Source organism: Amblyraja radiata, chromosome 2 (genome assembly GCF_010909765.2).
Source record: "Amblyraja radiata isolate CabotCenter1 chromosome 2, sAmbRad1.1.pri, whole genome shotgun sequence".
NCBI classification, from domain to species: Eukaryota; Metazoa; Chordata; class Chondrichthyes; order Rajiformes; family Rajidae; genus Amblyraja; species Amblyraja radiata.
Window position 1 is genome coordinate 31,940,928 of NC_045957.1, and position 15,244 is coordinate 31,956,171.

General features: G+C 38.3%; 1 protein-coding gene across 4 annotated transcripts in view; it reads left to right on the forward strand.

Moving 5' to 3' along the window:
- ube3c (ubiquitin protein ligase E3C) overlaps positions 1-13,960 on the forward strand; it is a 144,072-nt gene extending 130,112 nt beyond the window's left edge. For all 4 annotated transcript variants that reach the window (XM_033044432.1, XM_033044458.1, XM_033044441.1 and 1 more), the window contains 2 exons: positions 1,028-1,158; positions 12,588-13,960. In XM_033044432.1, coding sequence (XP_032900323.1) covers positions 1,028-1,158; positions 12,588-12,758 — 302 coding nt within the window. In that variant the 3' untranslated portion in view covers positions 12,759-13,960. The remainder of the gene's footprint in view (positions 1-1,027; positions 1,159-12,587) is intronic.
- The last annotated feature ends 1,284 nt before the right edge of the window (positions 13,961-15,244 follow it).

Sequence of the window (15,244 nt, forward strand, 5' to 3'; positions counted from 1 at the left end):
AAGGGTGGTAAGTTGAGGAGGCAGGTGAAGCATGTACTTTTGCAACATTTAAGAAACATTTGGACAGGTACATAGAAAGGACAGATTTAGAAGGATATAGGCCAAAAGCAGGTAGGTGGGAGTAGTGTAGATGGAACACGTTGGCTGCTGTGGGCAAGTTGGGCAGAAAGGCCTGTTTCCATGCTGTAAAACTATGACTATCTCCTGGAATTTCCAAATTTGTATGTCAGTGGGTACCCTGAACTTGTATACGATAAATTAGAGCATAGACTGTTTTATCATCTCTCTTTACATGTGCTTAAGACGAATACCACAGTAAAAATATAGCATGAGCCTTGTGGTTGCGACCTCCAATTGTTTCTATAACTATTTGGATCAGTATTTTGCTTCAGATTTGAAACTATAAATCTGTTGCATCATGGCCAGACGTTCAAATGTTCCCTTTCTGCTACTATGTGATATTTATTGTTATGGATTTCCCTCAAGGATCAGCTTAAATATATGCTCGAGGTATGGGTAATAATAGGAGATACAATTGGATGAAAATTGCTGACTAGATAAGTTGTGAAAATCACTGTTTTGGTTCCTATATTCTCTAATTGCATCATGCCGAAATAGTCCATGTTTTTTAAAACCACGTAATTTGTTTGTCTAGGTTATGGTAAGATGTGTGTAGGAAACACTGTACATTATATTAATTCATCAACTTAACATTGCCATTCAAAGACTACCTCTGTTTACCCTGTTGCAGACATGTCTAGTTGCTCCAGCATTTCTGCTTTTGTTTCAGAATCCGGCATCTGCAGTTTTGTTTTCCAGCAGCGGCTCATTTCACAAACAATGTCTTGAGATTTGTTTTGACAATTTCCAGAAGAAAACCTCAAGACTGTCATTGACTGTTATGTTTACTGAGATTGTCGAAGGGATGTTCTAATATGCAATCTGATATTATCAAAATAATGTGCAATATATCAGAATTTCATAAGACCATTTGAAGAGTGACTGTCTGTTTTTTCCCTCTTTGTAGGTGGCTACACAGCAGACCATGCAGTTATTAAAATATTCTGGAATGTAGTCGAAAATTTCACAAATGATGAAAAACGAAAACTACTGAAGTTTGTCACAAGTTGCTCCCGACCACCGTTGCTGGGATTCAAGGTAGAAATTGAAGTCTTTTACGAGTATTGAATTGAATTGAATACATTTTATTAGCCAAGTATATATACGTACAAGGAATTTGCTTTTGTGCTTTGCTTGCAAGTAACAACACGATATACAGTAGACATTTAAAAATAAAGCTGACGATTGTCCAAGGAGCGGGGCTTTCCCTCTTGTAGCTGGTGATTTCTTGCAAGCCCTTCCACGCTGAAGTAGTCATTAACTGAGAATTTGCTCCTCAACCTCTCAGAGTACCTTTCCTTGGCAGCTCTGATTCCTCTTCTCAGTTTGTACTTGGCCTGCCTGTAGAGGTCTGCATCCCTGCTCCAGTTGGCCTCAACTGTCTGAGTTCCGCTGTAAACCAAGACTTGTTGTTGTTGAACCTGATCCGGGTCCTAGTGGGAATGCAACTGTCCTCACAAAAGCTGACATAGGATGTCACAGTGTCTGTATATTCATCGAGGCTTGTGGTTGCTTCCCTGAACACATTCCAATCAGTGCAGTCAAAGCAGCACTAAGTTTTCAATGCCCTCGCTTGTCCAATGTATTCCCTGCAAGTGTATTCTACACATAAATTGGGTCCAGTTCTCATGTTTTATTCTTTAATGCAATATAACAGGAATAGAACATTTCTCTTTGCAATTTTTTATGTTGCATTCCAATGAAAATTTTTTTGCATAGTTGACAGGGAAATGGAAGTTCATACAATTGCCACACAGTTGTTTTGGCATCCCATTAAGATAAAATCTCAATTATACTACAGATTTTGCATTGAAATGAATAATTAAACTATGCCTTGAAGAAAACCCGCCTTCCTTAATTATTTAAATTATAGGTTCATGAGCTTGGAGAAGAAATTCTTCTGTGTATTTGTCTTAAATGGACCACCCGTTACTTTGAAGCACTGTGGCTGAGTTCTGGATTTTCCCCACTGGGAGAAACATTGCCCAACTCCTATTTCTGGGCTAAGATGTAAATGAATTCTTCGAGGATGTAACTAGTAGCGTGGATAGGGGAGAACCAGTGGATGTGGTGTATCTGGACTTCCAGAAGGCTTTCGACAAGGTCCCACATAAGAGATTAGTTTACAAACTTAAAGTACACGGCATTGGGGGTTCAGTATTGATGTGGATAGAGAACTGGCTGGCAAACAGGAAGCAAAGAGTAGGAGTAAACGGGTCCTTTTCACAATGGCAGGCAGTGACTAGTGGGGTACCGCAAGGCTCAGTGCTGGGACCCCAGCTATTTACAATATATATTAATGATCTGGATGAGGGAATTGAAGGCAATATCTCCAAGTTTGCGGATGACACTAAGCTGGGGGGCAGTGTTAGCTGTGAGGAGGATGCTAGGAGACTGCAAGGTGACTTGGATAGGCTGGGTGAGTGGGCAAATGTTTGGCAGATGCAGTATAATGTGGATAAATGTGAGGTTATCCATTTTGGTGGCAAAAACAGGAAAGCAGACTATTATCTAAATGGTGGCCGACTAGGAAAAGGGGAGATGCAGCGAGACCTGGGTGTCATGGTACACCAGTCATTGAAAGTGGGCATGCAGGTGCAGCAGGCAGTGAAGAAAGCGAATGGTATGTTAGCTTTCATAGCAAAAGGATTTGAGTATAGGAGCAGGGAGGTTCTACTGCAGTTGTACAGGGTCTTGGTGAGACCACACCTGGAGTATTGCGTACAGTTTTGGTCTCCAAATCTGAGGAAGGACATTATTGCCATAGAGGGAGTGCAGAGAAGGTTCACCAGACTGATTCCTGGGATGTCAGGACTGTCTTATGAAGAAAGACTGGATAGACTTGGTTTATACTCTCTAGAATTTAGGAGATTGAGAGGGGATCTTATAGAAACTTACAAAATTCTTAAGGGGTTGGACAGGCTAGATGCAGAAAGATTGCTCCCGATGTTGGGGAAGTCCAGGACAAGGGGTCACAGCTTAAGGATAAGGGGGAAATCCTTTAAAACCGAGATGAGAAGAACTTTTTTCACACAGAGAGTGGTGAATCTCTGGAACTCCCTGCCACAGAGGGTAGTCGAGGCCAGTTCATTGGCTATATTTAAGAGGGAGTTAGATGTGGCCCTTGTGGCTAAGGGGATCAGAGGGTATGGAGAGAAGGCAGGTACGGGATACTGAGTTGGATGATCAGCCATGATCATATTGAATGGCGGTGCAGGCTCGAAGGGCCGAATGGCCTACTCCTGCACCTAATTTCTATGTTCTATGTTTCTATGAATGTAAGCGGATGTTACTGACCCTGAAATATCTTAATGCAGTCCTGAGTCACTTTTGAAGTAGGCTAGGAATTTCACACAGGTTTCTGTCCATGTGGTCAAACTAGGATAAAGAGGACTTCAAGGATACCGAGTTGGATGATCAGCCATGATCATATTGAATGGCGGTGCAGGCTCGAAGGGCCGAATGGCCTATTCCTGCACCTATTTTCTATGTTTCATGCTGAATGTATACAGTTTAGGTTATGAACTAAAGTTTTCCTTCAAACATTGAGTCATACAGCATGGAAACGGGCTCTTGGGCCCAACATGTGCATGCTGACAAGGATGCCTCATCTAAGCTAGTCTTTTCTTTGCCGGTATTTTGCCCATATCTCTAAACCTTTTCTATCCATGTACCTGTCCAAATGTCATTTAAATGTTCTTATTATATCATTTTTCTTTTGCAAAGGTCTTGTACTTATTCTTATATTTTTCTTTAAAGTATGTGGTGTAAGTATAACACTTGTCAAAATCTATCTCATTGTTTTGTTTTATGAAGTCAGTACTGTATAATAGCATTAAAGTCGACGTGAGCTGATTAAAGCTTGGTTATTCCATACTGCGTTGACAATAATTGTTTATTTCCTTTTCTGTATAAAGTGCATGTCAGTTCTTTCAGATGTATCAAGTGTCACATAGTCAATTATCTGTGCTCTGCTATATCCAGTTGGATTCTACCTTTTCATGAATCACTTGACAGTTATTTGCAGTAACAGCATTTCAGCAGATTAGTATAACCTTCTGATGGTGTCACATTCACTTTAACTGTCAGTACTGCAATTATGGGAAAATATAACTACATAGCCATGTATTTTTAAAATATAAAGCACTTGTGTATGGCGTGAATATTAGACTGTTCTAACATTTAGGGGCAGCTTTGCAGACCTCCGATAACATGCAATGTTCAAATGGGCTTTTTCCACTGCAATGCTGCTCTTTGCCTCCAACAATTCTTGCAGCAGTGAACTCATCCTTAGAACTAATGAGAAATGTTCAACCTAGGACACTACACTCTAGAGCCAAGGTCATCCAATCCTCAGCAGTCAAATTGCAATGCAGATAACATTTGCATCACACTTGCTTGGAGAATGAGTTCAAAGCTATGATGACTCGTTCACTGATGGATAGACTATAATGTCTACAAGACCATGATCCTCTACTGACCTGCCCCTTCTGCACTGCACATTCCTCCAGCAGTAAATGTTCACGGTGAGATGCTGCAAAACATATATTGGGAACCACCTCCGAGCAATGGACCAGCACAGTTTTCGGGCAGGCAGAGATCTCTGCTGTTCTTATATTGGCCTTATTAGCCATTTCAGAAAGCAGAAAACTGGAGTGGAATTGAAGTTATCCTTGATCCCAAGGGGCGCCCCAAGGTGATCCCTAGTTTAGCAGACTTCATTGAATAACAAACGTTGATAGTTCCACCTTTGCTGCAGGTGGCCTTTTTTCCACATTGGGATTTCAGTAAATATTAATAGGCAGTGTGGAGATTTTGTGCAAAGTCCACTTCCGTGGATAAAATGCTCAGCAATTCAACTTAATTTGTAAACCATATAGCAATCAGGTGGTTACTGATTAGTGATTATTGACAGCAATGGAGCAATTTTAGAAGATGAAGTTAGAGCATTATGGAAGTAAAATGTAGAGTGCTGAAGGATTTTTTTTCTTTAGAGCATTAATACTCATCACAGTATATAAACTTAGCGAAACACTAATGGTGCAATGGAGATCCTTAAAGGTGTATGTAGGAGTTATTATTAATGACCGCTGTCAAGTGATAAATATTATCAGGTGTGTTCTGATATTTTATGATATTTAATTAGTTGCCACTGTGTACCTTTTATCAATCCCACTTTGCTCCCACTACATTCTGGCAATATAACCGTGCTATTTGGTGTGGATATCAATACAATTAAATTATATGATGTATTGTAAATCCAGGTTAATAAAAGATGTTTCCATATGGAGTTTGTATACATTGCAAGGGGGATAGAGGTATAGTTTAGCTGGTGAGATACAGCCTGAAAACAATCAGCCGTCCCCAAGTTTTATGTTATCCCAGTTTTGCATCCTATACATCAGGGGCAATTTACAGAACTAATTAACCTACAAACCTGTACGTCTTTGGAATGTGGGAGGAAACCGGAGCACCCAGTGAAAACCCGCGTGGTCACAGTGAAATCATACAAACTTCAAACAGACAGCACCCGTAGTCCCAATGGGACCTGGTTTTCCGGCGCTGTTAGGCTGCACCTCTGCCACTGCGCCACCCAAGTGATGAAATATCAATTGCAATTCGAAGACTCACCAGATTGAAAGCTTAGTTTACAAAACTATAAAGTTAAGAATACCCCAGATAATTTTCAAGAAAAATGGATGGAAAAATTGTGGCATTTCCAAAAGCTCACTGGATTGAATGTGACAAATAAAATGCATATGTTAGGAGATCCAACATTAATATATTTTTTAAGTTTGTTAGTTGATCACAATCAAGACAGATAATGTGCCAGTCCAGCTGCTGGATGTATCCACAAGCTATGAAATGTAAAATATCAACTAATTTTATTTTCTGCAAGAAGTAAAGACACAGTTTAGACCTGATCACGACATCTCATCCGTGGCAGACCAGCATGCCAAGATATCTTGCCTTGCAATGGTTGCTTCCTTAAGGTTCTCAGAAGGCTTGCAGTGGGTTTTGGGACTATACACTGAAAATTGGATTCTGACTAGTTGGCACGATGAATAAAAGCATGAAAACATAGTTAATGATATCCCCAAATTGAAATATTTGTCTTTGAAACACAGATCTGTTTAGATTATCATGCTTGTGTTAGTTAATTAAAGTACAACTTTATGCAATGCAAATAAGTTTTTGTCTCTCATAAGTCTGCAGTGAGTTTGCTGAAGAGCCCACTGGCTCTTCCCCCAAACTTAATCCTGCAATATATTTCACCAATTATTTGTTGAATTCATTTCTGAAAGCTTTTATTGACTGTTTCGATAACCCTGAGATTCAGTGAAATTCGTGTCCCAACTCGTTGGGTGAACAAATTCTTTTTGTTACCTCTGCTGTGGTCAGTCACCTTAAACTTGTGTTCTCTAGTACTTGACCCTTCATCACCGTGAAACATAACAATGAGTAACTATTATTGGTTAATGATTTTAAACGCTTCTTTTCATCTCCAATGGGGTCATTAAAGCTGCACCAATCTTTGGCAGCTGTGCAGTTCCCCACGTCCTAAAGGTGTCACAGCCGAGGTCTTGGCGTAAAACGGAGTGGTCTCTGAGAATCCTGGATTATCCTCGTGCCCATCTGAAAATTTATGCTGTCGGGCATTTTACAGTTTTGAATTATCAGTGATGATTGAAAATGTTGAGAAGCAGTTATAAAACATGCAGTTATTTAAAATAATTTTTGTTTAAGCATTTTTAAGCTAACATTGAAGAAAGGAAATGAACCAAACCATTTGATTTCACTTTTTAATGGATATCGACAGATGTGCCTCGTAATGTGGACTATGTGCGTCTAATGAACAAGTTATGAAATTGTGGACCCTTAGTGCCCAAATCATGGTCATTAATAAGCATCAAAAATCTACTTTTTTATAGTATTATATGATCAATTTATTTTAGAAGAATTTTCAGTAAATTATAGATGTGTAGCAATTTCAGTCTGAAATGCCGGTCAGGAATTGTTCTTGAATTTTTATATTTTTACAATGCAGTGCTGCGCGTATCTTTCTCTCATTATTTATCCAGTGTCTGATAACCTAAGACTGGGCTGTAAGTCTTTCTTGCTCTCATTCTGTTTAAGGTCCTCTAATTAATAACACAAATCAATAAAACAGGATGAAATTGCCAGATGGTAATCTCTTAATTCGAGAAGAATAAATAGTTGCATTAGGAAGTATTTGACTAATCTCTTTCAAATAACTACCAGATAAAAGTGCCCAAATTGTCCTTATCTAAAATGCATATTGTGCTGACTGAGTTGATCCTTGTTAGACTTTACTTTTCTCGACCTTGACATTATATTGTCATTTACAAGTTAGTATCGGAAACAGCCATTTTCCAGGCAATATGCATATGTTATACATTTTTATATGAACCATATGTTTTCATAAGGCTGTACTTGTAATTTGCTTCTGGAATTAGGTTTGCTGAAAATCTTTCTCCGGTAATGTAAAAATAGTTTGTTTCAGCTCAATTGCATTATAAAAAGTTTACCAAGACTCAATCTCATCTAAAATATGATGTACAAATCAGAATATTCAGGTAATTGGCACCTTTGTCCTGTGAAATTATTACCCAAAGACTCAGATTTGTATTTGTAAAATGGGAAAAGTCTTATTCCATATTGGAAATCCTAAAAAATGCATCAGGAACTGCTTATGATCAGAAACGAGGACTGTTATTCAAAACCTAGTATGCTTTTTTTCTTATTCCATTACTCCCTTTAAGCCTATCCCAGGTGAAATCAATTAATTCATTAGACATCAACTTTTCTGGCTTATTGCTCATCTAACTACATGATTTTATTTTTGATGTTTAGATTATGTGGCAGGTGAATGGGTCAGTAATTCTGCTACTAGAATATAGGAATTTGTGATATTGATATACAAGTTGTTCTCCCACTGTTTGAATTTGAGAAGCAACAAAATTGAAACTGTTGGGTAAACATGTCCAGTTATCACTAAACCTGGCTTGAGTGCTTTATTCCAGTCTGTGCTTCTGTGGTACAGTGCCCTCCATAATGTTTGGGACAAAGACCCATCATTTATTTATTTGCCTCTGTACTCCACAATTTGAGATTTGTAATAGGAAAAAATCACACGTGGTTAAAGTGCACATTGTCAGATTTTAATAAAGGCCATTTTTATACATTTTGTTTCACCATGTAGAAATTACAGCTGTGTTTATACATAGTCCCCCACCCCCCCCCCCCCCCCCCCCCCCCCCCACCCCCATTTCAGGGCACCATAATCTTTCCTCCAGTCTTTCCATCACCTTTGGAAACTTTTATTGCTGTTTATCAACATGAGGACCATAGTCAAAGAAGCCATTATGAGACTGAGAAAGAAGAATTAAACTGTTAGAAGACATCAGCCAAACCTTAGGCTTAACAAAATCAACTGTTTGGAACATCATTAAGAAGAAAGAGAGCACTGGTGAGCTTACTAATCGCAAAGGGACTGGCAGGCCAAGGACGACCTCCACAGCTGATGACAGAAGAATTCTCTTTATAATAAAGAAAAATCCCCAAACACCTGTCCGACAGATCAGAAACATTCTTCAGGAGTCAGGTGTGGATTTGTCAATGCCCACTGTCCGCAGAAGACTTCATGAACAGAAATACAGAGGCTACACTGCAAGATGCAAACCACTGGTGTGTCGCAAAAATAGGATTGCCGGGTTACAGTTTGCCAAGAAGTACTTAAAAGGGTAACCACTGTTCTGGAAAAACGTCTTGTGGACAGATGAGACGAAGATTAAATTATATCAGAGTGATGGCAACAGCAAAGTAGGGAGGAGAGAGAAGCATACCACTTCATCTGTCTAACACGGTGGTGGGGGTGTTATGGTCTGGGCATGTATGGCTGCTGAAGGTACTGGCTCATTTATTGTCATTGATGACACAACTGCTGATGGTAGTAGCATAATGAATTCTGAATTGTATAGACACATCCTATCTGCTCAAGGTCAAACAAATGCCTCAAAACTCATTGGCCGGCGGGTTATTCTACAGCAAGACAATGATCCCAAACATACTGCTAAAGCATCAAAGGAGTTTTTTAAAGCTAAAAAATTGTCTATTTTTGCGTGGCCAAGTCAATCACCCGATCTGAATCCAATGGAGCATGCCTATTATATGCTGAAGAGAAAACTGAAGGGGACTAGCCCCCAAACCAAGCATTAGGTAAAGATGGCTGCAATACAGGCCTGGCAAAGCATCTCCAGAGAAGACACCCAGCAACTGGTGATGTCCATGAATCGCAGACTTCAAGCAGTCATTGCATGCAATGGATATGCAACAAAATACTAAACATGACTACTTTCATTTACCTGGCATTGCTGTGTCCCAAACATTATGGTGCTCTGAAATGGGGGGCTATGTAGAAATACTGCTGTAATTTCTACAGGGTGAAACCAAAATGTATAAAAATGGCCTTTATTAAAATCTGCCAATGTACTCTTAAACCACATGTGATTTTTTTTCTATTACAAATCTCAAATTGTGGAGTACAGAGGCAAATAAATAAACGATAGGTCTTTGTCCCAAACATTATGGAGGGCACTGTAATTTTGCATCTCTTACCAGTTCTGAAATCCAAAGCAAATTAACAGAGGTATTTCCCAAGATGAATAGGTAGCATTAGCAGACTATGCACGGGTCCGCTGGAAAGATGTGTAATTTCAGTAGACAGATTTATACGTGCACAGGGGAGACTGCAGCACCCAGAGTAATATGTTGTGAATCAGAACACAATCTGCCAAGCATATAAAGCTTCTAGGCCATCCATTTTTAGCTGTTAGTACTTTGCATTTATTTTCACCAGTCATTTCATTGCTTGATAAGCATTCTGCTCAAAGGCTGCACTTTGACTTTGCCCTGTACTAATGCTGCCTTATCTTTAATTAAGTGCAATAAATGTCCAAAAATTCATTAGAAAAGAAATAGCACTGTCAATGCTAATCCATTTTAGAAGATGATGGAAATCTTTTTCAGAAAATCATATGTTCCAGAATAAAGCATCTTGCAAGCTGTGAGAGTTAACTAAGTTAAGAGGCAGACAAATGGCTGATTGTACTGTTGAATGGTGTTGAGATTTTTTTTTACAAGAATTATGATGCTATTTATGATGGAGTCATGTAATAAAAGGATATACCTTTAGCAAGGAGATGAGGAGAAATGTCATTAGTCAGAGGGTGGTGAATCTGTGGAATTCATTGTCACAGAAGACTGGAGGCCAAGTCAATTAATATTTTAAAGGCGGAGATTGACAGATTCTGGATTCCTATGGGTATCAGGCGTTATGGGGAGAAGGCAAGAAAGTTGGGAGGGAAAGAGAGCTCAGCCATGAATGAAGGGTGGAGTGGACTTGATGGAGGCGAATGGCCTAATTCTGCTCCTGGAACTTGAAATGTTAAAGGCTGAGGTGTTGCAGGATCTTATATATAATCCATATCTCTTAATAATGGTGCCTATGGACATTATTCATTTTCAAATTTGGATTTACATTTTTTGTGCTATCTTATTTTATAACCATCTCAAATTGATGCTCTAGCTTTATTAAATATTTATCACATATTTTAGAAATATTTCAAATTATTTACAAATCATCTGGTTCTTGTGAGTTTGATGAATTAATGACAATTATATGGTCTCATTCTTCTGGGTAATCACGATGAGATTGTAACCAAGCTCAGGCTACAGCAACCATGAACTAACTGATAAGGTATGTGTCGAGACATCATTTTCCTCATTTCCACAAATGGTATTTGGTTAAGGGTTCAATTTAAACAAATTGTAAAGTAATTCACTACTTTTGTTTAATTATATTAACCAATACTGCCCAAGTGATTGTCATTTGTCATTTCTCTTCTCAACTATCAATTGAAGATTAGATACATAAGAGCAAAGATGGCTTAAATTTGAAAACATTTTTTGTAATACTCTGTACTTGGAATTCGAAGGTGTCTTCAGTTTAACGTATGTTAAAGATGTGGAGAAATCGGTTTGTGAAGATTTATTCAATTATGTAATACTTTGCAAAAGGCAGTTGGCTGACAATGGCATGACTTTTCTGTAAACATCAATATCATCACAAAGCATCAAAGCTTCTACTTTCTGGTGTCTTATTAATCAGGAGGAAGTTCTTCATGGTTCTCCAAAACGACTGTATTTCTATTTAAGTCATTTTTCCTTTACCAAAAGCTGGAACTCCAGTAAGTAAATTAAGCTGAATCAGATAATTTAGCTGAGCCCATCTTTCAGATGCTTACTGCACAAGCAATCCAATGTGAAGATTTTGTGCTGAGGTGAAATTCTGGAAGGTTTGTCTGATAGGAGCAATAGAACTGATGTGCACATTGTTTCTCCTAATACTGTGATTTTGAACAATTTTCAGAAAACGTTCACATTTCTCTGAGATGTTCTATATAAATACAATCAGTGAGATTTTTGTTAGAAAGCCTTCATTAATTAATACTTACAAAACCTAGCTCGAAAGTCAATTAAGGAAGCCACTGTGAAAGATACCCATTATCCGAAGAACGAACAGGTCAGCTTTTCTTTAAGCCTTTGAAGGATAACCAAGAACTGAACTCATGGAAGCACCTAACAAGTATACAATGAGGAAAGCTTCCATTCGTAAAGTAATAAACTTACGAGCAAAAAAATGAACATTGCTGAATTAATAAGAGCAGTTGGAATTGCTGTTACACTTTTCATCCACGGATGTGAACTAAAACCCGAGAATCATTTCCAGCATTTCCAGATTTATGTTGGGATGAGAATATTGGTTTGCAACTGATGGTTTACCAGTTCTGAAGCAAGATTATTGACTTCTTTTAAAATTATTTCCTTCGCTCCCTCACTCCATACACTGAACATTTCCAATATTTTATGATTTTCAATTCTGTTATCGAGAGTAATTTTGCTTTTGTTTTGGGTTCAGAATCTGAGAATCGATAACTATAATCAATCCAATGGTTTCCCTCAACCTGCCTTAACAAATTTAAAGATAAAGCTGCCAGCTTCCACTGCTTCAACTATCTAAAAACGACTGGATTGAATTCTTGTAAATTAGCAACTTTCACAAATGTGATATCTATGTAGAAAAATAATCTCCAGAATGCTGCTTGCTGTACAATTTTGGTGAACAGTGAACATGTTATCATTCAAAAATCTTGTATTTTAATGTTGGTATCTTTTAATGATCCTAAGAACGTCAGGATGTTTCCGACTTAAAACTAATTATAACTTTAATTTATATTCAGATTATTATGCTTATTGAGAGTTTTCCATGACCTCCTCAAAGAAACTAATTTACAATTGATTTTGATTTTAAATGTAATTAATTGTGAATTAACAAAATTATTATTTGTAGTAATAATCTAACCCCATTCTCAATTTGTTTTTAGGAATTATATCCAGCTTTTTGTATACACAATGGAGGGACAGATCTGGAGCGTTTACCAACCGCCAGTACTTGCATGAACCTTCTGAAACTTCCAGAATTTTATGATGAAAGTCTTATGAGGAGTAAATTACTTTACGCAATTGAATCAGCAGCAGGCTTTGAGCTAAGTTGAAGTGAAAATGGGACACCGAAGATTGAGAATGATGGATGGTGCTTACACGTACCAACAATCAAAGTTCTCACAACGGGGACAGATTGAATTGTGCAGAATCAAGGGGGTTTTAATGAAGTGAACTGCAAAGATGAGGCTTCTTCTAATCATATATTTGTAGCTCAGATGGATGTATGATCATATGGGTATATTGGGAGCTTTTACTGTTAAGATTGTGGCTATATTCTGGGCAAGTGGCCTGTAAGATGTGATGATCAAATTATCACTTGGCGTTAACAGTAAAACAGCCTGTGTTGTGGCGTTAACCAAAGATTCAGCCAATGTTATGTGTTAGTCAAAACAGGCAATAAAGCAAGCCATAATAATGGAAGATATTTGCATTTAAAGGAGGCCTGCATTCATCAGAAGCCTATTTTCATAAGGCAATATGTGGCTAATGTTTTTTTAAACTTCATACTGGTTACTTGCATTTAATATCATGGTTAGGTGGGAGCACATAAACCATGTAATACTGCTGCATTTTACTTTTTTTAAACAAGTTGCACATTTCTTACAATCTGTTTTAAATCACAATTATGTCCCAATATGGAACCCAATAAAGCATAGTTGCAATTTACAGCCTAGATTAAAATTGTATGGCGTGACATTATATTAATTATATGGCCCTTCTGCATAACTGTGGTGAGAGTTCTGAATAAAAAGCATTAAGTGGATGAGATATTATGTGGATAGGAGATTACTTGATTGCAATAGAATTCAGCTTGCTCATACAAATAGTTCCATTAGGCCATGGTAAATGTGTTTGAGACAGAATTTAGTCAGCAGTTTCTGTAAACAGAGATGTGAATACATGTTTTATCTGCATCTGTGAATACTATTGTTTCTGTTCTGTATATGTACAGTTTTCTGTTGTGTATTAAACTTCTGTGCTATCAGAATGGTCCTTATTGTTAAGAGTTATAACTTTAACAAGTATTAAACAAAATTTGAATAATGGAATTAATGTTTAAAAATTATTACTGAAAACTGCATGGAAAACTAAGATTCAAGTAAACTAATAATGTTGCATTGGATATTGTTTTCCATTAATGTGAAGAAATACAACAGATCCTAACACTTAACACTAATTATTGTTAATTAGCAATGCCTATATAAATTTTGACCCTGTGATTTATTCAATAAATAGATTTTATGGCCCAAAATGTTCCAATCTAAGGTACAGTCTTGTTGTCAATACTCCACCGTTCTGAAGAATGGAGCTGAAGATTATTTGTTGCTCATGGATAAATACCGAAAGAGACTAAGGTTTATGTCAATCAATAGTTATTTTATTGCTATTCGTTTTTTCTGAATTTTGTCATGTTCTAATTATATAATACAAAGAACATGTGTTATTAAAATATTTGCAAAATGAACTTTTTGTAAACCTTAGCCCATGTACATCACATCATGAGAATTTCCCTATCCAGTTTAAAATTTCACAGTAAGTTTACAACTAATCTTTGACTCGGCTAGAACCTTATTGTGAATTTGCTTTTAATTACAGTGTTTGGTGCCAGCTAGAAGAAAATGTCATTTTGACATGAGGAATCAATAAATTAGCCTGAACCACTGAATAAGAGAGTTCGGTATTCTGAAAAATGCAAGGAATCATGGGATTTGTCAGCCATTTGTGATTTTTTTTTAAAGCGATTGAAGCGCTGGCTTGTCAACTCAATAGCTTCCTTTCATGTTCTGCTGTTCACACATTACTTTGAAACATTTTCTTATCTTTATTCATAATTTATGTCAAAATATATTTAATCTGAGGAAGGGGGGTGTCAGGTAGCGGGAGAGCGGGGTATAACAGCAAAAGAGAGGGGCAGATGCGAGTGGGAGATGGGGAGAGACATTCTCGACAGCTGAGCTGCTGCGTGTGTACAGACCTGCATTTCATCTGTAGTCAGGATCAAACCCGGGGTCTCCAGCGCTGCAAGCACTGTTGAATTGCTACTGGACCGTCCCCGTCCCCTCCCGAGTATCCCATCCCTGTCCATGCCGGCCAGAGATGTCCGGGGTGACTGGAATGATGAGACACTGGTCTGGAGCAGTGGCAGCCCCAGGCTTGCAGCCTGCGCAGAGAAGAAGCGCTAATTACAGTTCAACTCTGCTCCAACTCCTGAGGAACCCGTTCCCTGACGGGCTGGGGACCGTCAGCTGCACCTCTCGCCTTATCCAGTGGGTGTCGGTTAACTCCCTCAGTGCTGGCGAAAGCCCAGCACCAGTCATCAACGGGGATACACACAAAATGCTGGAGTAACTCAGCGGGACAAGCAGCATCTTTGGAGAAAAGGAATAGGTGACGTTTCGGGTCGAGACTCTTCGCCAGAGATGTTGCCCCTCTAGCTTCATCACGTCCTTCCTACATCATGGCAACTATAACTACCCAAACTCCAAATGCGGCCGAATCCATGTTTTGTCCAACTATAACATGATGTCTCAACTCT